Source organism: Sinocyclocheilus rhinocerous, unplaced genomic scaffold (genome assembly GCF_001515625.1).
Source record: "Sinocyclocheilus rhinocerous isolate Xijiao unplaced genomic scaffold, SAMN03320098_v1.1 scaffold1043, whole genome shotgun sequence".
NCBI classification, from domain to species: Eukaryota; Metazoa; Chordata; class Actinopteri; order Cypriniformes; family Cyprinidae; genus Sinocyclocheilus; species Sinocyclocheilus rhinocerous.
In genome coordinates, this window is record NW_015642610.1 from 1,205,427 (window position 1) to 1,228,521 (window position 23,095).

At 36.0% G+C, this 23,095-nt stretch overlaps 1 protein-coding gene across 1 annotated transcript in view; it reads left to right on the plus strand.

Annotated features, from left to right (window-relative positions):
• The window catches only part of LOC107756246 (collagen type IV alpha-3-binding protein-like), a 24,469-nt gene extending 3,278 nt beyond the window's left edge, over positions 1–21,191 (plus strand). Inside the window, exons 3-16 of the mRNA XM_016573281.1 lie at positions 2,758–2,874; positions 9,864–9,966; positions 10,676–10,833; positions 12,948–13,040; positions 13,132–13,218; positions 14,141–14,230; positions 14,530–14,607; positions 14,696–14,791; positions 17,165–17,297; positions 17,463–17,533; positions 17,619–17,747; positions 17,916–18,045; positions 19,076–19,213; positions 19,306–21,191. Coding sequence (XP_016428767.1) covers positions 2,758–2,874; positions 9,864–9,966; positions 10,676–10,833; positions 12,948–13,040; positions 13,132–13,218; positions 14,141–14,230; positions 14,530–14,607; positions 14,696–14,791; positions 17,165–17,297; positions 17,463–17,533; positions 17,619–17,747; positions 17,916–18,045; positions 19,076–19,203 — 1,413 coding nt within the window. The 3' untranslated portion in view covers positions 19,204–19,213; positions 19,306–21,191. The remainder of the gene's footprint in view (positions 1–2,757; positions 2,875–9,863; positions 9,967–10,675; positions 10,834–12,947; positions 13,041–13,131; positions 13,219–14,140; positions 14,231–14,529; positions 14,608–14,695; positions 14,792–17,164; positions 17,298–17,462; positions 17,534–17,618; positions 17,748–17,915; positions 18,046–19,075; positions 19,214–19,305) is intronic.
• The last annotated feature ends 1,904 nt before the right edge of the window (positions 21,192–23,095 follow it).

The following is a 23,095-nucleotide window of genomic DNA, read 5'->3' on the forward strand; positions in this document are numbered from 1 at the left end:
AAGTGAAATAAACTTCAAAGGAATAAAGTTGGATGGAATTGAATTGAATTAAAGTTGAATAAACTTCAACTTTACTGTTCAGTGCACTGATGTCAGACTCATTTTGAATAAAGTTTATTGTTAAATTGTTAAATGCCCTGCCTCCATCATTACATATCTTTGTCACGTCATTATAAGTGTTTGATCACCACATTTGAGTGATCATTGCAAAAAATGTGTTTGTGTGTATATATATATATTCTGTTTATGTATATACTGTATTCTATATATAGTACCGGCCAAATGTTTGGACACATGAATGGGAAAGTGCTATAATATGCACAAAGTGCTATAATATAATTTTTACTCCCAAATATCGGTATCGGCCCCAAAAAACCCATATCGGTCGGGCTCTAATGATAACATATGTGATTGTGAAGGAGACAGAAACATCAGACAGGCTGAAAGCGACGCAAATTCACTCTCTTCTGACAGCAGGTGGTGCTATGGAACAGCTGCTATAGTGTTTCCTTGGTTACCGCTGTAAACAAAGCAGCGCTTTTAAATGCTACATTAATATTATTTAAATTATGCATTATATGGAGGTAAGATAAAAAGAAAATACCATCTAAACTTTTCTGAAGACAGTCAGTTCCCCTCAGATACATTCACATAAACCCCTCAGCCCCAGTTCAGCATTTAGGATTTTTCCCCAATATTTCGCGCATGGTGAAGTGAGTTTACTCTGCCTGTTACAGTATTTTATTTTTGCGTCCGTCTTTGAGGCTTCTGTTAATGGCCTTTTGCAGTTGGTTTATTTGCCCGTTAACTAATTAGTTGTGTTTTATTAATAGTTCTAAAAGTTTTCCAATCATTAGTTAGAAGTGTATGCAGTTAACAGGGATCTCCTCTCAATTAACGACGCTGTGTACGTTGCTTAGGCACTTGTAACTACCGGTATGCCGGTTTTTGAAAAATTCATACCGTTTGCGCAATTCAAACCAGTTTGGGCGTATACCGCCCAGCTCTGCATTGTATTAAGTGCTTTAGAAATGCACATGACTTGACTTTTCAGAGGTTACTCTTTGTACAAAGTGATACATTTCCACTTTTCTTTGTTACTGGGCCAGTTGATTCTTTAATGGTTGTTTGTTTTTTCCAGAAAGATTATATTTTCTCTTAAAGCAATTTATTGTATGTATTCCCACAAAGTCAAGAAAAACTTTATCCCAGTTTTGTGTAAAAAAATTTAATTAAATTAAAAAATAAAAAGAGAAGTCATCAAATTATAATTTACGTATATGGTGTATGTCTATGAGCTGGGGTTCTGCATGTAGTGCAGAAGTTTTGGCAGTACGACTACAAGGAAACGTCCAACAAAGCTGCATTGTAGCACATTTGGTCTGACACACTATTACTACATTGTTCTGGTACTGAGTGATTTGAAGTAGTCTTGAGGATTAGAAGAACCGCAGGAACGTCCTGTGACTGCACATATCAAATATCTCATTGCGAAAAAGGTGATCTGGGAGCAGTCCTTGCTTTGCCTGTTCCAATAAAAGTAGGTATGTGTAAAGAGAGAACCTGTTTGAAAAGTACTGCCCCTAGTTTCATTCATTGCTCTTGGCCTTCAGAGCTTTGTAGTGTTTTCTAGGTGATGTTCTTTGCTCTGGAAAAAGTCACCTTGGTCTAAAGGGGCTGCCGTTAAAGATCACAGACAGTTATATGTAGATCAGGATCTAAAAGATTGTTTTAGAATCCAGTTTTGATCTTCTGTCTGAATAAATCTCTACAAACATTGACTGCACACATGATCAAATAAGAGTGGAAGAATAATGCCTGTGAAACCAGGCTTCGAAACGCTGGAAGACTTTGAAGCCGATCAGATCTGGAATGTCTGTATTCTGTTGATTTCAGTGTTTGCTTATTTATAAAAACTTTTAAGTTCAAATTTTAGTACACCCTTCAAGGTAGGTAAGGTAGGTAGGTATGTTTTTTTTTTTTAATTAAAGATGTTTTTCCAGTGGTTTTCCAACAATTTCCCCACATTATTGTATGTGAAATTGTACACATTCTACATTATTTGGGTTAGGGATAGGTTTAGCACCTCAAAATATTATAAAGTTTGCATTTTATTAGAATATATAATTGATTATTTGTTTCTCTTATTTTAGATGTTGTAACCTAATCCTAAATTAGGTAAAAAAAACAACATTTATTTTAATAATTAATAATTTAATGAACTAATTATTATTTAAATTAAATTAATAAAGGTTTCGGTTGTCTTCAATAATGGAACTGACAGTCATATGTCATTGTATGTAAGTGTTCAGTGCAGCTTCTTAGCAATTGACCAGTTGGCTCATTTAGATTCGTTAGATTAAAAAAATCGCCATCTACTGTAGTAGCTAATTACGAACAAAATGGTAATCTGGCAAAATTGTGCTTTGGTAAAGATGTAAGTTCCAAACTGTGGATCATTTGTGCACTGCTTACAATAGCTGGTGGTTTCCCCTAGTTTGTGTATGAGGCGGTCTGCAGTTTTTGTTTTACTGTTATCTGCCATCTGTAAAAGTGTGAGATTTTCAGTGACCTATTCAGTGGTGCAAATCCATGTTGTGGTGGCAAGGAGTTGTTTATCAGGAACAGCAGGAAAAGGTGCTTCAAAAACATAATGGCAGACAGATTTGAATAAACATGGCCCATAAACCTTTTCCATTTTCCAGCATGTTCGTTGTTATGATCTGTTCTTGTTTTTGATGTTCTCTTTCTTTTCAGCCTCATGAGTTTGATGAATGCCGTTTTGACATCAGTGTGAACGACAGCATCTGGTATCTGAGGGCTGAACATCCTTTGCTCCGACAGCAGTGGATCGATACCATTGAACTTCACAAGGTGAGTCCGTCAGAAGCAGCAAAGCCTCTAGATAAACTGCAGCTCAGCTCCAGTGTCTTTCTGATAGTGAGTGATCAAGTTTGGGTGGCAGAACCTGATTGGGTGTTTTATTTCTTTTGTTGAGGGAAGGAAGGTGTTGGAGGCACGGTTCAGTGGAATGTGTCCCACGTGCTTTTTTTTCTGGCTATCATTTCCTTGTGCTGTCATTTGAGTACAGTGAGCTAAAAATGCGTGTACTTTTCGTAGCATATACTGAATTTGATAAAGAATTTGTCTCCGTTGTTGATGAAGTACGTTCTTTAGATATACAGGTGTGTAGGGGTTTTAATTTATTTAAAAAAAACATTAGAAATACAGTTCATATATACAGTGACTTGGATACACCTTGATTTGGAGCATGTTTTAACTAATACATTAAAATATATTTTTTTGAATTAATTTATTTTTTGAGTGGTAAAAATTTTATTTAAGGTTTCAAAATTAATAATCAATGATAGACATTTTTTAAAGTACTATTTACCTTAAAAACACATACAAATATTTTGGTAATGATGATCAAAATGTGAACACTTAATTGTATTCCAGATAAAAAGTAAATCATTTATGAAATTCTACTTGATATTTACTCTGTGACATTTTTAAGAGTCATTATTTTATTCATTTATTTTTTAAAACCAAAAAAACCCTACAGGAATACACTTCTAAGAACTAGTTTAAATTATTTATTTTTTTATTTTTTTATCACATGATTGTATGTCATTGACCCTGGTATAATTTATTCCTGTGCATACTGAACCTGCCATGTTGGCACTTGTAACTACCGGTATGCCGGTTTTTGAAAAATTCATACCGTTTGCGCAATTCAAACCAGTTTAGGCTACCGTTTGAACCGGTATACCGCCCAGCTCTGCATTGTATTAAGTGCTTTAGAAATGCACATGACTTGACTTTTCAGAGGTTACTCTTTGTACAAAGTGATACATTTCCACTTTTCTTTGTTACTGGGCCAGTTGATTCTTTAATGGTTGTTTTGTTTTTTCCAGAAAGATTATATTTTCTCTTAAAGCAATTTATTGTATGTATTCCCACAAAGTCAAGAAAAACTTTATCCCAGTTTTGTGTAAAAAAATTTAATTAAATTAAAAAATAAAAAGAGAAGTCATCAAATTATAATTTACGTATATGGTGTATGTCTATGAGCTGGGGTTCTGCATGTAGTGCAGAAGTTTTGGCAGTACGACTACAAGGAAACGTCCAACAAAGCTGCATTGTAGCACATTTGGTCTGACACACTATTACTACATTGTTCTGGTACTGAGTGATTTGAAGTAGTCTTGAGGATTAGAAGAACCGCAGGAACGTCCTGTGACTGCACATATCAAATATCTCATTGCGAAAAAGGTGATCTGGGAGCAGTCCTTGCTTTGCCTGTTCCAATAAAAGTAGGTATGTGTAAAGAGAGAACCTGTTTGAAAAGTACTGCCCCTAGTTTCATTCATTGCTCTTGGCCTTCAGAGCTTTGTAGTGTTTTCTAGGTGATGTTCTTTGCTCTGGAAAAAGTCACCTTGGTCTAAAGGGGCTGCCGTTAAAGATCACAGACAGTTATATGTAGATCAGGATCTAAAAGATTGTTTTAGAATCCAGTTTTGATCTTCTGTCTGAATAAATCTCTACAAACATTGACTGCACACATGATCAAATAAGAGTGGAAGAATAATGCCTGTGAAACCAGGCTTCGAAACGCTGGAAGACTTTGAAGCCGATCAGATCTGGAATGTCTGTATTCTGTTGATTTCAGTGTTTGCTTATTTATAAAAACTTTTAAGTTCAAATTTTAGTACACCCTTCAAGGTAGGTAAGGTAGGTAGGTATGTTTTTTTTTTTTAATTAAAGATGTTTTTCCAGTGGTTTTCCAACAATTTCCCCACATTATTGTATGTGAAATTGTACACATTCTACATTATTTGGGTTAGGGATAGGTTTAGCACCTCAAAATATTATAAAGTTTGCATTTATTAGAATATAGAATTGATTATTTGTTTCTCTTATTTTAGATGTTGTAACCTAATCCTAAATTAGGTAAAAAAAACAACATTTATTTTAATAATTAATAATTTAATGAACTAATTATTATTTAAATTAAATTAATAAAGGTTTCGGTTGTCTTCAATAATGGAACTGACAGTCATATGTCATTGTATGTAAGTGTTCAGTGCAGCTTCTTAGCAATTGACCAGTTGGCTCATTTAGATTCGTTAGATTAAAAAAATCGCCATCTACTGTAGTAGCTAATTACGAACAAAATGGTAATCTGGCAAAATTGTGCTTTGGTAAAGATGTAAGTTCCAAACTGTGGATCATTTGTGCACTGCTTACAATAGCTGGTGGTTTCCCCTAGTTTGTGTATGAGGCGGTCTGCAGTTTTTGTTTTACTGTTATCTGCCATCTGTAAAAGTGTGAGATTTTCAGTGACCTATTCAGTGGTGCAAATCTATGTTGTGGTGGCAAGGAGTTGTTTATCAGGAACAGCAGGAAAAGGTGCTTCAAAAACATAATGGCAGACAGATTTGAATAAACATGGCCCATAAACCTTTTCCATTTTCCAGCATGTTCGTTGTTATGATCTGTTCTTGTTTTTGATGTTCTCTTTCTTTTCAGCCTCATGAGTTTGATGAATGCCGTTTTGACATCAGTGTGAACGACAGCATCTGGTACCTGAGGGCTGAACATCCTTTGCTCCGGCAGCAGTGGATCGATACCATTGAACTTCACAAGGTGAGTGCGTCAGAAGCAGCAAAGCCTCTAGATAAACTGCAGCTCAGCTCCAGTGTCTTTCTGATAGTGAGTGATCAAGTTTGGGTGGCAGAACCTGATTGGGTGTTTTATTTCTTTTGTTGAGGGAAGGAAGGTGTTGGAGGCACGGTTCAGTGGAATGTGTCCCACGTGCTTTTTTTTCTGGCTATCATTTCCTTGTGCTGTCATTTGAGTACAGTGAGCTAAAAATGCGTGTACTTTTCGTAGCATATACTGAATTTGATAAAGAATTTGTCTCCGTTGTTGATGAAGTACGTTCTTTAGATATACAGGTGTGTAGGGGTTTTAATTTATTTAAAAAAAACATTAGAAATACAGTTCATATATACAGTGACTTGGATACACCTTGATTTGGAGCATGTTTTAACTAATACATTAAAATATATTTTTTTGAATTAATTTATTTTTTGAGTGGTAAAAATTTTATTTAAGGTTTCAAAATTAATAATCAATGATAGACATTTTTTAAAGTACTATTTACCTTAAAAACACATACAAATATTTTGGTAATGATGATCAAAATGTGAACACTTAATTGTATTCCAGATAAAAAGTAAATCATTTATGAAATTCTACTTGATATTTACTCTGTGACATTTTTAAGAGTCATTATTTTATTCATTTATTTTTTAAAACCAAAAAAACCCTACAGGAATACACTTCTAAGAACTAGTTTAAATTATTTATTTTTTTATTTTTTTATCACATGATTGTATGTCATTGACCCTGGTATAATTTATTCCTGTGCATACTGAACCTGCCATGTTGGCTTTGTCCTTTGACCTCTGACATACTAACAGAAACTGCAAAAATAATTTTCTTGTTAAACCGTTTCTTAATACCTGTTTGCTTACTGTGTCATAACTCATTTGACACACTGCTTTTTACATGTTTAGCAGGCAAGTGCGGATGTCCTGGAAAACTTCAGCTCTGCTCTCTGAGTGACATGTTGGCTAAGATTCGTTTGCATGAGGAGAAGCGAGAGATTTATTGTGCAAGTGATGTCTGGCAGTGGTTTGCAGTGACGTATCATGTCTTGAGAGAGATATGCAAAGGGAGGGTCCTGAGGAATGTGCTGATCTGAATGACTCTCACATGTGCGAGTACAGCTGAACTCAATAAAAGGAGTGGAGCTGTTTCTACACAGCTGGTGTTTGGATCCAGGAAAGGGTGTTTGTGTGTATAGTTGTGTTTTTCTAACAGGGAGAAGGAGAGTTTGTCTGTTAAAGCAGATACATTTCTTGAAGTATCATAATGTTTTATGTTTGATTTTTGTGTGTTGAGAGGAGTCTGTTGTCCTGCATTGGACTGAGAGAGACAATGTTAAGCTCTTTGCTTGTTTTGAAGGTCATAAAAGGCATAAACTGAAGTTCTGTGGATTTATGAGAAATCAACAGTGAGTTTGGTTGCTAAATTACCAAGTCCTTCAGTCAGTTCATTAATGTGAAATAATGTGTTTGTGTCCTTTTAGGAACATTGTGATCTAAGTAAACAAACAGCAGAAATACTTCAAATAATCCAAAAAATAAGAAATAATCCAAATGTGCGCTGGTAGTTTTACACTCATGGCCACTTCTACCATCTGCTGGTTAAAAGTGCTATTGCAGTTTTGTCATGTGACTTAAAAAGCTGTTTTAGACTCCAGAGGGGAGCCTTTCTGGTCTCTTTAAATGATAGAATCATTCACCCAAAAATGATAATGAAAGGAGTCGTCATATACTCAAACTCTTGTTCCAAACGTATGTTTTTCTTTCTTTGGTTACCCACAAATGTTTGGCAAATGTCCGTGCTGCGCTTTTCCATAGAGTAAAAAAGGTTTTGGAGACTTAGGCTGCCAAGCTCCAAAAAAATGACAGAAAAACACCATAAAGTTATATATTTTCAGGAAATAACAGCTTCAGTTTTATTGTAGTCTATCCATATGGTTTTATACAACTTGTAATATAATGGATAACTTGTATGGGCCGCTTTTAATGGTGCATTGATTCATTTACTTTATTTTTAGAGCTTGACTGTCTTAGTTCCTGTTCACTCGTTTTCTGGTTCACACTTCTTTCTGCAACCGAAATTATTAAAAAAATTAAAACAAAAATTCTTTATGAAATGTAATTGTACATGTACTCAAAAAGCTCATGTTACCTTGAGTTCTACAGCAAATGATTGTCAAAGGTTTTGTCAATGACAATGTAACTCACATAATTATATATGCTTATACTGTAGTTAGTAGTACCACATAAATATATAATATCTATATCAGTATCTATGCCCGTCTCCCAACATTCTCTTATATAAACACAAACTGACCCATTGTTTCGACCTGCCTCTTGTTTCTGCTCTGTACGGCTTCAAATCTAAAAATGTTATTTGAATCACCAATCCCTCCAACAGAAGAGCGCAGTCGAGAGGCTGTTGGCGCTCAGGTCAGCATTGTTTATCGCGACTCTTCGTTTGTTGAGGTGATCTCTTAATGTGTACGCATGCGTGGGTGTGCAGGCTGGGGTGGATGGGCATTTTCCGCTCACAGTCGTCCAGCTGCATGAATAATGTATGAGTATATTCGGTCAACTAAAAAGGCTGCTTTGAAAGCCCTGCACTGCAAGAAGACTTCTGAACCAAAATAAAGGGATCAGGAACTTAGTAGTTTTGGGTGATGGTGCGGTTCAAGAATTCATTGGTCCACTTTAAGATGAGCGCTGAGCTGAGGAGTACGGCACGAGATTGAGACGAGAGCACACGCCCAGCAGCATCTGATTTAACACGCTTATAGACTCCTTAAACACACGCTCTCACTTTCACTTACACTCTGCTGGATTAGATGCAGAGGAATCTGGATGATTTATGTTGATCTTATTGCAGTTAGGTGAGTGGTAGTGTGTGCGGCAGCTCTGGGAGTTTCAGTGTCTGTATGGTTTGCCGTCACTCTCTCTCTGTCGCTCTCTCTTTCTCTCCTCCACATGCTTTGCAGACCCACCCACAATCTATCTGGCTTCATACTGCCTCAGAAACCCACCTCACATTTCTTCACATCATTGCGAACACTAATGGCTTTAATTTTAAAGCTAAAAATGAAACAAACTCGTCTTCTGCTTCGTTCCTGCTCCAACATGCGCTTGTGAAATAGTCTACAGTTAGAGCACTGGGAATTCTGGGAGTGTCCGACAAGAGAACTGGGAATTCTTGGAGGGTCCGGAGAAAGCACTGGGTATTCTTGAGGTGTTTGGAGAAAGTCCTGGGAATTCTTGGACCGTCCGAAGAGAGGGCACTTTTGGGAGTGTCTGGAAAGAGCAGTGGTCATGCTGGGGCCGAGCACTCTGGACTGCAGCAGTGCCTTGTCCTGCTTTGGCTGCTGGAATGGACGAATGGTGGGCTTTAGCACATTAGCATTTTAATTCACGTCATTTACTTGTTCACCATCCAGCACTCTCTTACTCGACCATTCATCATGTGTTCATCACCACTGACATCTTTGTTTGGCGGTTTTAATTACAGTAATCGTTTCCATCATTCATTGATTGGGATAAAGAAGGACTGAAGCAGGTTATTCAAGCTTTTCCTGAAATATGGTTTTGTTCCAATGTTCCATTGGAGTTGAATTTAACATCCTGCCCAATCTGTCACTAGCTATTAATTAAAGCACTTTATCAAATTAAATCTTCCACAAGCCAAGTGTCAGCAGTTTCACAGTGCACTCATGGAAGGACTGAAACAAAGGCTCGTTCAGTCAGGTACAGTGTCTTCTGACCAAATAAAAGTTACATGTGAGTACTGAATGCACTTAACATGGCCTTTTATGCTACTGTTCAAAAGTTTGATTTGATCAAACATACTGTAAAACAGTGTTACTGTGAAATATTATTACAGTTTAAAATAAGTTTAATTTTCTATTTTTCTATTTTAATATATTTTCAAATGTAATTTATTCCTGTGGTAACAAACCTGAAATTGCAGCAGCCATTACTCCAGTCTTCAGTGTCACATGATATTTCAGAAATCATTGTAATATGCATTTTCTAGTCCTAGTACCAGCCGCTTTATTTCTTTGCAAGTTTCAGAAATGCTTAGTTCAGCTTCAACCATGACACCTCACTGCCCAATGGTCCAATTGAATGTTATTTTTGAACAGGTGTGAAGTTACCTAACTGGCTCTTTTTCTTTGTGCTGTATTTTGAGTGCAGGCTGAGTCAGGCTACGGGTCTGAGAGCAGTTTACGCCGCCATGGCTCCTTACTGTCCCTCACCTCTGCCGCCAGCGGCCTCTCCACTTTTTTTTTTTTGCTTTGTCATAAGCACATACTCTATGCATAATACACCTGTTGTTTAAATGATTAAACGCCTGTGATCCTGTCTGAAAGCTGTTTGACACTCAAGCAAAGTTTTTTTTACACTATATATATTTCCTGAATACATAGTAAATACCATGAGATCATCATACATGTTTATTTGCAATATTATAAATGCAGGCAATACACTGCAAACTGCACTTCATGCAGTTAGTGGTAGCATCAATTTGGTGTGTGTAAAAACTAAGTGCTTTTTACTCCCATACTGGTGAAAATCTTCCATTATGTCCATTTTGGTTGTAAGTAAATGGCTTCTATCTGTCTGTGACTGAAGATTTTTATCCTTTGATAATTGATAAGAAGACACTAAGGCCCGGTTTCACAGACGGAGCTTAGACTAAGCCAGGATTAGATCATAGTTCAATTAAGACATTTAAGCAATTTTCATAAACGTGCTTAGAAAAAAAACATTACTGGTGTGCATCTTGAGACAAAACAAAGGCACTGATATATTTTAAGATCAGTCAATGCAAGTTTCTTTCAGTTGAAACAGCTCAGACTTACATTTTAGTCTAGGACTAGGCTTAAGCCTTGTCTCTGAAACCGGGGGTAATAAGATTTAATTAAGCAACTGAAGTTCCTTCAGAAAGTAGAGCTAAGTTTAAATACTGCTGCTATTTGACACTAATTTTACTTGATTCCCCTCAGTATTCCCTGTGGACAACCTCAAAGGTCCTTTAGGCATCGATTTCAAGGGTGAAGCCATCACGTTTAAAGCTACTACAGCAGGAATCCTGTCCACACTGTCCCACTGCATTGACATTTTGGTCAAACGAGAGGAGAGCTGGCAAAGACGACTGGATAAGGTAGTGTGCAGCAGAAATTAAAGGGGTTTTTCATCCCAAAAAAAAAAATCATCCTGTTATCATTTACTTCTCAAACATGTATGAATTGCATATTTGTTGAACAAAAGTAAAATGCATTTATAATGTTACAAAATATTTATATGTCAAGTAAGTGCTGTCCTTTTAAAAAAATAGATATCTCAGTTTCCACAAAAATATTAGGCAGCACATCTGTTGTCAACATAATCATAAGAAATGTTTCTTGAGCATCAAATTAGCATAATAAAATGATTTCTGAAGGATCATGTGACACTGAAGACTGTAATATTGATGCTGAAAATTCAGCTTTGCTGTCAGAGGAATACATTTTACATTTTAAAATATATTAAAATAGAAAACAGTCATTTTAAATTGCAATAATTTTTCACAATATTACAGTTTTTACTATATTTTTTTTATTAAATAAATGCAGCCTTCGTGAGCATCAAATGTGTTAAGCCGCCTTTCCACTGCCCAATGCGACCACCCGACCGGATGTGATGTATTCTAATCAAAACTGAGCGCAAGGTCAAAATGACCAATATTGTTCCACATTAATGTTATTCTGTAAACACTATTTCTTAAAATGGCGCTTTAGAAAAATTATGGCAGAAATAATTATTTTAATTTTAAGTCAAATTAAAGTCATTTTAATTTTGTGCAGATATATTCAGGCATTCATTCAGACATACCATGGTGAATAAGCTGATGGTCACGGTTGCTTCACGACCAGTTTAAAAGTTCTGTACGCCTGCCGATAGGGGGAGAAATGCGACAGTCGTATCCAAATGTTGGAGACCGTGGAAAGGCGGCGTTAATTAATAAAGGCGGAATTTGTGCTCTGCATTTAACCCATCCAAGCACACACACACAGCAGTGAGTAGTGAAAACACACACACACCGTGAACACACACCCGGAGCAGTGGGCAGCCATGTGCTGTGGTGCCCGGGGAGCAGTTGTGGGTTCAGTGCCTTGCTCAAGTGTCTCACCTCAGTCGTGGTATTAAAGGTGGAACAGAGTGCTGGTCATTCATTCCCTCCACCTACAATCCCTGCCGCTACCAAGATTCGAACTTGTGACCTTTGGGTTACAAGTCAGACTCTCTAACCATCAGGCCACAACATGTTTTTAAAAATGTTTCTCCATCAACAATCAAATTTATTTTTTATTAAAAAAAAGAAAAATATGATATATTTATGTATAATTATGTTGATGCAAGTAGGTTCTCAATTGTTGTTTTTCATTAAAAGAAAATATTATAAGTTTATGTATAATTGTGTTGATGTGAGTAGGTTGTCAATTGTTTTTTCATTACTGCTGTTTAAAAACAAATAAAAAAATAAAGCACACTTGGTCAAGTTCCAAAAAGTCATCATAAAAGATGTCCATACGTTATATTTCAACTTCAAGTCCTCTGAAGCCTTACCTTAGCTTTGTATAAGTAACAGACCTCAGTTTAGTCAATTACGAAAAAGAACAGCGTGAACATTCTTTAGAATATCTCCTTTTGTCATATATAGACGAAAAAGTAAAACAGGTTTGGAACAACATTAGAATTGGTAAATGATTACAGAATTATCTTTTACTACCCCATTCCAATTTTACAGGAAATATTGTTAGTTTTGGGACTATTATTTAGTCATTTATTTATTTAGTCATTTATCAGACGCTTTTATCCAAAGCGACTTACAAATGAGGACAACAGAAGCAATCAATTGTAGTATTAAAACAACTAAAAACAGATCCAAAACTAAAAGCTAAAACTTTATAAATACTACCTATACACATTTTTAAAATAAAGAGATTAAATAATAATGACAAATGCATACAACAGAATTTAAACTTGGTCCACTTAGTCACAGTGAGGTGATAAGGAAAATGCAGTATAGATGCTATTATTCATTTCCAAATACCAGAAAACTTGATCATTTAATAAATAAAGAAATAAAATTAAGAGTGTGGGGGAAAAATATTTATTATAAAAGTTATTTATTAATTATATATTGTTATGAGCCATTTAATATTTTCTTGAGCGCATTGTGATGTATTTCGGATATAGTAAAACTATGAGTAACATTCTTCTATCATCCATAAGGAAATCGAAAGGAGAAAACGGGCTGAAGACGCCTACAAAGCTGCATTGACAGAGCTGAAGAAGAAGCCTCATTATGGAGGACCAGACTATGAAGTACGTCCACGGCCTTTAATTCACACTGGCCTGTCCATCTTTGGTTCAACACACACCCTCCATTCCAGACTGAGATATTCTCTCTGTGCAGGAAGGACCAAACAGTCTAATCAATGAAGAGGAGTTCTTTGATGCTGTGGAAGCTGCGTTGGATAAACATGACCAGATCGAAGAGCAAGTAATGATTCAGCCATTATTATTTCAAATAAATGAACACTTTTGCAAAGCTGGATGTTTTACGCATTTGTATTTGTAAGGCATCTGTTTGAAGTATTGGCACTCTGACACGTGATTTGGATTTGTTATACTACATGCCTTTCTGTTACAAAGTTTTTGGTTCATAAAAAAATCAATTTGACATTAAAACAGCACATTAAAATTGATCTTTAGTCATTTTAAGTCAGTAAGTCAGTTTGTTTAATTGAGTCAGATTGGGCGTTGTTGTTGTTGTTGTTTTTTTTTTACCACAATAAAGGCCAGTTTACACTGACTATGACAAGAACGATGACTGACTATACTGTTTTATTATTATTCGTTATTTATTAATAGCGAGGTTCACACCACAGCTATAACAATAACAACCAAGAGAAGCGATACCTTTAAATCACTTTCAGAACTTTTTTTTTTTCTCCAGGTGATGATAAAAAACATTGATAGTCAATCAGAATCCACCTGCCTTTAAAAAGCTTGGGCATTTAAAGTGCAGACAACATAACTAAACAGAAAAGAACATAAACTGAACATTATTAGCGGTTGATGTGGTGCTAATTTAGGTGCTTTTTAAAGTCTGGGTTGACTTTTAAAATCAGTATGTTATCTGCCAATGATAAAAAGGGCGAATTTCAACCTTGTTGATTGTATAAGCTGACTACTATTTGGAACCAAAGCTGATAATGAATGTAGGCCCCACTTTTGTGGAGTAACAGAAGAACCACGGTCCACAAATGACTGAAATATAATGCATGACCCAGAGCTCATTGTTCATTGGGATCCAACAGCCAATACACTAGTCAAGAACTATATCCACAGCATATTTCCAGCTAATTCACTTGTATTTTATGCCTATGTCCATACAGAAATGTTACTGTCTTGTTTTGCAGTCCCAGGCAGAAAGGAGCAGGGCATCTCGACAGATCTCCCTTACTCCAGACACCTGTTCCTCCATCAGCACTCAGAAATACTTGACTAAGGTAAGTCAGACCACTCTGACTCACCCACACAAGCACACACTCCTACACAACTCACAGTGTCGAAGCACATTTGCTGCTTCGTGACTGATTATGCAATTCTGTCATTGCTGATGGATCTGCTCTGTGAAATCTTTGGAGCTTTTACATTCGTGAAACAGCCTTTGTTCTTCCAGTCCCTCCTGCTGAAGTGTGATTTGCAGTGGCAGTCTGCTGTGTATTCTTTGGGTTATTATGAGATTTTAATTTTCTTCTCTTTCCCTTGACCTGTTCCCCTCTGGCTCTCTGGCTCTTTGGTTCAGCCTCACAGTCAAACTTCCTTCTTATCCTCCGTTGACCTCATAAGTGCCTCCGATGACGTGCACAGGTTCAGTGCTCAGGTAGATTTATGACACTACACTAGTGTGGATGAACTGCAGGCATATGATTGTTCTAGTGTACAACACCTCACACTTGTTTTGTTCACAGGTTGAGGAGATGGTGCAGAGCCACATGAATTACTCTTTGCAGGATGTGGGTGGAGATGCTAACTGGCAGCTGGTTGTTGAAGAAGGGGATATGAAGGTGAGATGTAGATAAAGGCAGTATTTTTTATTTTTTTTATTTAACACTTTGAAATGGAAACAGGATTCCATAGAAACAGCTCAGTAAAACAAATATAAAAAGATAATTGAGGATAATTTAATTCCCTGTAAGTACATATCTACATTTATATTTATCTATATGCATCACCATTCAAAAATTTGGGGTCGGCTATTTTTTTTTTTTATGTTTTAATGTCTCTTATGCTCACCAAAGCTGCAATTTTTTTTTTTAAATACTGTCAAAACAGTAATATTTTGGAATTGTATTACAATTCAAAATAGCATTTTTTTTTTATATTAACATATTTTAAAATGATATTTATTCCTGTGATGCAAAGCTGAATTTTTTACTTGTTTAGTATAAATGAGACAATTGAAACAAAACCTTACAAAACAGTGTGTAAAATGTTTTCACAGAATTATTGTTTTTGAATAGCACACATATAATACAATTTAAAAGTTTGGGGTTGGTATTAAGATTTTGTTTGCTTTTAGTCTCTTCTGCTCTCCAAGGATGCATTCTGCTGTAATATATTTTAAAATTTCATTTATTCCTATGATGGCAAAGCAGATTTTTTTCTTGTCTTGGGAGTAGAAACACTCATGATCATAACAATCTGTCAGTATTACCGCTGTTAGGCTTTCACAGTGATGACTTCCAGCCCGCTATCTCTGAATTGAACACACTTTCACCCAAACCCCATGAAGTACACCTGTGTGTGTGTGTGTGTGTGTGTGTGTGTGCGTGTGTGCGTGTGTGCGTGTGTGTGTGCGCACCATGGGGAGTGGTGAAAATGTAGGAAAGCATTTCCAGGAAGATGAAAGATAAACAGCATTGTTCCCTCCCTGTCGTCACCCCTCGCTCTGCTCTTCATGTCTAACACACTCACACACTCCAGCGTCTCCAGAACAGTTTGTTCCCCATCAACATCATCAGCCCGACCCAATGCAGATCTGATACAGTGTGTGTCAGAAGATCAGAGTGATGGAGAGCTTCAATCAGTAGCGCTTTCATTGAATGTGAATGTTTCATTTGACTGTAATGTGAATTAGAGTCATTTTATTGGCCATCTGCTGCATTTAAGATTCAGTGACCAGTTTTTTTAGTTTTTGATTTTAGAATTTTTATTTATTTGTTTATTTGTCATGTTTTGAGTGAAGATTGGGTAAATTAATTAGTCTGTCATTACATTTTTAAACAACATACACTGCTGTTCAAAAGTTTGGGGTCATTAAAGGGTTAGTTCACCCAAAAATGAAAATTCTGTCATTAATTACTCACCCTCGTGTTGTTCCAAACCCGTAAGACCTTCGTTCATCTTCGGAACACAATTTAAGATATTTTTGACGTTGATGATGATATTTTAATGAGTTACGAAGCTACGAGAATACTTTTTTGCGCAAAGAAAACAAAAATAACGACTTTATTCCACATTTTCATCTCATGGTACTGTCGTGAACGCGCGTCCACATATGACGTATGACAACATCTAACGGTATAGAGAAATAGACACACGTAAACAAAGATACAATAGAATGTTGCTACAATAAAATTGTAGAGTTGCAGCAGACACGTCAGCTGACATTTCTGTCAGTTTATGCCATATGCCAATCTAATAATTGTAGAAATTGAAGTGCATTTGCAGGTCTCAACATTGCAGCCCCGAGGTGTATTATTTTTCACTGCCTAGGTTGTATTCTGTATCATTAGAACCATAGGCTATATTAAATCTGAACAATTAAAACTTTCATATCTGAACATTTGTACATAACATAATCCAAAATTGTACATTTGTAAATAGGTTCATAAACCGTACACCTGTAAATAAAATGTTTGTACATTCCTAAATGTATTATATATTTTTGTAATATTTGTATTACTGTATTGCATATTTAAATGTTTGTCTTTTTAAATGAAATTGTGTTATTTTTATTGCCTAATTTCTGTGTGTCTGTACTATGACTGTACTTTCTTCTGCAATGGAAGCTCCTGTCATCAAGTCAAATTCCTTGTGTGTGTAAACATATACTTGGTAATAAAGCTTTTCATTCTGTGATTGATATATATATATATATATTTGTCCTGGGTAGTTTCTGGTTCAGTCACAAAACAGAAGAAAATGCAAAAGAACCTTGACACCAGTCTAAATCTTCCTCAGGTTATAGTTTGGGATATTTGCATTTTTTCAGTGAATTATTCCATTGAACCCTTTCCAAGTGATATTGCTCTCTTTCCCCTAGAGGTTGCTGTCATTCAAACCACTGTTTGGTCTATTTATAGTTCTTATAGTTCATTATTAAAACTAAAAAAAAAACGAATGAAATTAATATGTTAGAACAATTGTTTTTGCAGGTGTACAGGAGAGAAGTGGAGGAGAACGGCATCGTTCTGGATCCTCTCAAAGCTACGCATGCTGTCAGAGGGGTCACAGGTCACGAGGTCTGCCACTACTTTTGGGGCACAGCTTTTCGGAACGACTGGGAAAGTATGTTCACCTTAGTACATTGTTTTGCCTTTTTGATTTTCTAATGTTATATTTTGAGAATGTATGTTTTAAAATATGCATGTCTATGATTCAAGAGGAGAAAATAGAAAACTTAAGAAAATGCTGTCATGGAAAAATATGTAAAAACAACTTATTTATTTATAGCAACTGTTGAAAGCTTTCAAGTGGTTGAGACACTCTCAGATAAAGCGGTCATCATTCATCAGACACACAAGGTATAACATTCACTATTGCATCATGGGTGTTGGTTGTTTCTGAAATCTTTAGATCTCAGGTTTTTTTCTCACTTCTCTGTTGCAGAGGGTGTGGCCTGCTTCCCAGAGAGATGTGCTTTATGTATCAGTCATCCGAAAAATTCTCTCCACTAATGAGAATGATCCAGACACCTGGCTGGTGTGCAACTTCTCAGTGGATCATGACGGCTATCCAGTTAGTATCTTGTTAAAAGTTGCCTCTTCATGCAATTTGATATCATAAACGCAGGTTATTGGAAACCTAGAAGCATATAAAGGCATATTATTCAACATTAGCAGTATACAGTAAGCTGTGCATCAGAAAGCTGTCTTACAGGGTTTTTTGTTTGTTTGTTTTCTCCAGCCTTCTGCTAGATGCATTCGTGCCAAAATCAATGTAGCCATGATCTGTCAAACACTAATCAGCCCACCAGAGGGAGACAAAGAGATCACCAGAGACAACATCCTCTGTAAAATCACATATGTAGCCAATGGTAAGTGTTGGGGGTGTCTGACCCTCCTAATTAAAATTTCAAACCCAAAAAAAATTCAAAGTAAAGGTTAGATGGGGGGTCTTAAAATACATGCAAAGTTTGGTCTCAGTAAGATTTGTGTTTCTGAAACTACTTAGTACTTTTATTCAGCAACAAGGAATTTAATTGATCAAAAGTGACAGAAAAGATTTAAGACTTTATAGTGTTACAAAAGATTTCCGTTTCAAATAAATGCTGTTCCTGCTGTTTGAACATTCTATTCATCAAAGAATCCTGAAAAAAATGAATGACATCCACAAAAATACTAAGCAGCAAAACTGTTCAACATTGATAAAAAATAAGAAATGTTTCTTGAGCAGCAAATCAGCATTTTAGAATGATTTCTGAAGTATCATGTGACACTGATGATGGAGTAATGGCTGCTAAAATTAATCTTTACATTTTAAAACATTAAAAATAGAAACCGTTTTAAATTGTAATAATATTTTTCAATATTGCTGTTTTTACTGTATTTATGGGTAAATTAAATGCAGCCTTGATGAGCATAATTGACTTCTTTCAAAAACATCTAAATATTTTGCCCAAACTTTTGAACAGTAGTGTATTTTTACAAATATTAAAGCTATATATTTTATATTTCAAATGTCTCACTGACCACAAAAGTTACATTAAATGTTAGTTTGTACTTGACACTAAAACGACCTCATAAATTCTGAATGATGAGATTCTGAATGATGAGATTCTGAAGAGGTAGCTATAGCAACTGTTTGGCACTGGAGCACTTTTTGTTAGCATCAGACAGTAGGTACATCAACAAACCATGACTGTCAATATTTTATTATAAATTGTTATTATACATTTTCAGTTTCCAGATATATACATTTGGGGGGAATGGGCGGTTTAAAAATGAAAAAAAAATAAATAAATAAATCCTACACACCGAGTACATCAGAGTTTGGATTGCAATCTTTATTTTTTGTATACATGATACAAAATGTCGCATTAATGCTGTGTTCATGTAATCCTTAAGTAAATCCTGGAGGTTGGGCTCCTGCATCAGTCCTGCGAGCTGTAGCCAAGAGAGAATACCCCAAGTTCCTTAAACGCTTCACCTCATATGTTCAAGAGAAGACCAGCTGTGAGGCTATTCTCTTCTGAACAACACCAGGTAACTTGCACCTTTAAAAAAGAGCCTATTTCCCACCTATAAATCACATCGCATTGTACATTTATTCAAAATCTGGTCTTCTCTTTCTCCAGGTTGTTTAATCTACATTCCCAGTTTGCTTTCTGACTCAAATGAAGAAACGCCTTATTCACAATGCTCTACCATCAGAGAGCGCTGCTCTGCCCAAGTGCTCTTGACACTCTTCTGAAACCTTTTAAACCCGTATCCATACAGGCGCTACACCAACACCAAAAATGGTACAAAGTCTGTAAAAGCACCTTTGAAGAGTGCAAACACACTAGAATAACCAACACAGCCTGTTCATCTTCAGAAGGCCTTACTTGTTTTTCCGTAAATGAGCTGCGGCTCAGATTTTATTAAAGTAATTTACATTTTTGTAAATATTTGATCAGAGTTTGAGGTCTGACTATGGCCTTGATGAGATATACATATATGCTGTAAACTTGATGCCTTGATCTAATCCCAGCATCTTCTCAGCTGTACGTGAGCTTTCTCACTGGCCATTTGTTTTAGGAAGACCCTTTTCTAGCCCCGATGATCAAGAGGATGTCAGGAACTTCAGATCTTTTGTACAGTTAGTATCTAAATGTTTACGATTATTTACATACGAAGGCATTATACATTTTGATTATTGTAATTCATTAATGTGGCTTTAGGCAAAGTGTACATTTATTGGGAAGTGCTTGTATAAGACAATAATCAAAGTAGAGAGGGTATTTTGGTAGACGTGAAAAGTTGGTAATGACTTGTATTGGACCACAATTGCCTTTCTTTTTTGTGTTGTATTTCTTTTCTTTTCATTTTGTTCTTGTTTTAAAGTTGTTTCACTTTATTTGTGACTTTTTGGGACCCTTAAATGGCAGTTTCAACAATGTCATTCCACTTCTTAAAGAATTGGTTCATCACTACCTGTTGGGCTTCCATCTACACAATTCATGTAGAATTACTGCAGTTGTGCCATCTATGCTTATGAAAGAAAGGGAATTGTAATAGAATTTCACTTTTTTTTTTTTCGTCACTTTTTGTGGTCTAATTCACTATATGGAGCAGTTAATAAATTAAGCACATTTTTAACTATCACTAGTCTTAAAAGGGTAGTTCATGCAAAATGACAATTTTTCCTCATCCTCATGTTGTTCCAAACCTGTATGACTGACTGACTTCTGTAGAACACAAAAGAAAATATTTTCAGAAAATATTTTTCTCCATACAGTGGATGTCAATGGTAACCAAATCTGCTTGGTTACCAACATTCTTTAAAATATTTTTTGTGTTCTTTTGAAAGTCATTCAGGTTTGGAACAACTTCAGTAAATGATTTTTATTTTTGAGTGAACTATCCTTTTAAAAAAGGCCTCGAGGTCATGATTTTTTTAGATAAGAAATGAAATGCACATGTAAGACACCACCATTAATTTAAGTATGCATCATAATATGTTCAATATATTTTCTGTAACATTGTTTGCACTAAACAATCTTATTTTTTTGTTTCATAATCCCATTATAGTCTTTCCATACTAATACTTGAGTTCAGAACGCCTAATTTGATGTGTGTAAGGTGCAAGTTATGAATTCATTGCATTACTTGCCTGGCTGCCACTACAGATTTGCTGCTGCAGTTCTGCTTCGAGCACTTTTATTTAGTTTAATGGTGTGAAACTCTTTGCTCGTGACCGCAAGAACAAGAAACTTTCTGAACTTTCTGGTTTTATTTTGAGATTGATCTACAAATGTTGAAAGCTTTTCGGAAAGAAAAGTTTTGTAAATGACTTCTTTCTAAATGTATGTAGTATTACCAATTTATTAATGGAACCAAATTTTATGAAAAAAAATCACTTTTTCATTTTATGTTCTTGCCTATAGTTTGTTAATCTCATTTAAGGATTATTTTCTGTGTTGTTGAGGTTCATACAGGAGGAATATCTTGCTGTACAATGCAATAAACCTACAGTATCTCATCCTATGAACTCCCTGTACTGTGTACAACAGGGTTGGAACGTTTCCAATCACGCTGAGCGCTGATGACTGACAAACCCATGGGCTGATATGGCATGCATATGGCATTCAAGATAAGCATGAGGGGAGGAGTAACACAGTTAGCGCTCGTGTGTGTGTAAAACCCGTTTCATCCCTGCAGGTCTGTCTGGGGCCTTGCTGAGTTTAAGCCAATCAGCCGTCAGTGTCCTGGTGAGATGTGATGCAGGGCGAGCAGATTGGCCGGTCCACACTCTGGTGAGGCAAGAGCCTATAATGACCTTGCCTCGGCCCTCAGGAGAACTCAAAGATCTCCCCACCCTCAGGTGGTCTCAAGCACACGGATAACCTCAAAACCTAAGAGATGTGCTTTTTTAGTACTGAACTATTTTTTAGCTTGTGCTAGAGGAGAATCAAGATTTTTAATCGTTAAATTCCTTGATAGTTTAGCTACATGATTCGTTTGATTCAATGATTCATTTGGTGCCTTTTTTGGTTCTCAGTCAGGCTAATCACTAAGTAATCTTTTTTTTCTGTAGAGTTAAGCTACATTTTTGGCAACACCTGAAAAACAGTAGTAACTCTCACAATGGCAACGTACCCTGCAAACTCAAATTTACTGCTCATGTTGATTCATTCAACTCGGGAGATTGTTATTTGGTAATCGGTTGATTGAAAAGAAGCTAATGTGAATTCCAAAAATTATAATCTAGAATATTGACTCATTCTTTTCCTTAAACAATTAAAAGGCCTTGTTGTTTATCATTTTATAAAACTTTTTTTGTTCAAAACCTGTATTACTTCAGCTATTTGAAAGTTGTTTAAATAATTTTATGGTTGAGGATGTTAGATATCGGAGCTAATCTTTGGCAGGACTATAGTTTTAAAGGGGTCATATGATGCGATTTCAATTTTTCCTTTCTCTTTGAAGTGTTACAAGCTCTTGGTGCATAAAGAAGATCTGTAAAGTTGCAAAGACTAAAGTCTCAAATCCAAAGAGATATTCTTTATAAAAGTTAAGAGTCAGCCACGCCTACCTAAAACGGCTCGTTCTAACACGCCTCCACATGTCTACATCACGATGTGAGAAGATTTGCTTACCGCCGCCCAAATGTTCACACAAAGAAAGAAGGCATAACTTTTATTCACGCTGTAGTATTGTTGCAGATGGAGTCCAGCCCGGGGTCATCACATGTGGTTACGCCGCTCACTCAACCCCGCCGTGCGTTTCGTTGCAAAAACGAAACTACTTTGTTTGGCCTTCAAAAAGAGGACACGACTAGAAATCAGTGGTTAAGTTGTATTTACAATACTGTTCCAGAACAGTTCAACCCAAATATTCAGATGTGTGCCAAGCATTTTATTGAGGACTGTTTCCTGATCTTGGGAGAGTAAAATACAATGCCGGCTGTTCTGACTCACAGACTGTAAGTACGTTTTCATATTTAAAGGATTTGCCACTGATGAGCAGTGTAGAGTAGCACTTGTTGTTTGTCATTTCTCCGATAAACAAATGCAGACATGGTTTTATGTTTACGCGGCGTGAACGCGTAAAAAGACAGTATAAGTCATTATAATCTGTAATTATGTCCCCACTGGATGCAACAAATGCCTCATTTGTAATGGGTTTTATTGGTTTTGTCTCGTCTAGTGATGTCCGGATCGCGAACGAATCGAACCAGTTCACCAAATCGAACTGAATTGTTTGAAACGGTTCGCATCTCCAGTACACACTAATCCACAAATTACTTAAAGGGGTCATATGATGCGATTTCAAGTTTTCCTTTCTCTTTGGAGTGTTACAAGCTCTTGGTGCATAAAGAAGATCTGTAAAGTTGCAAAGACTAAAGTCTCAAATCCAAAGAGATATTCTTTATAAAAGTTAAGA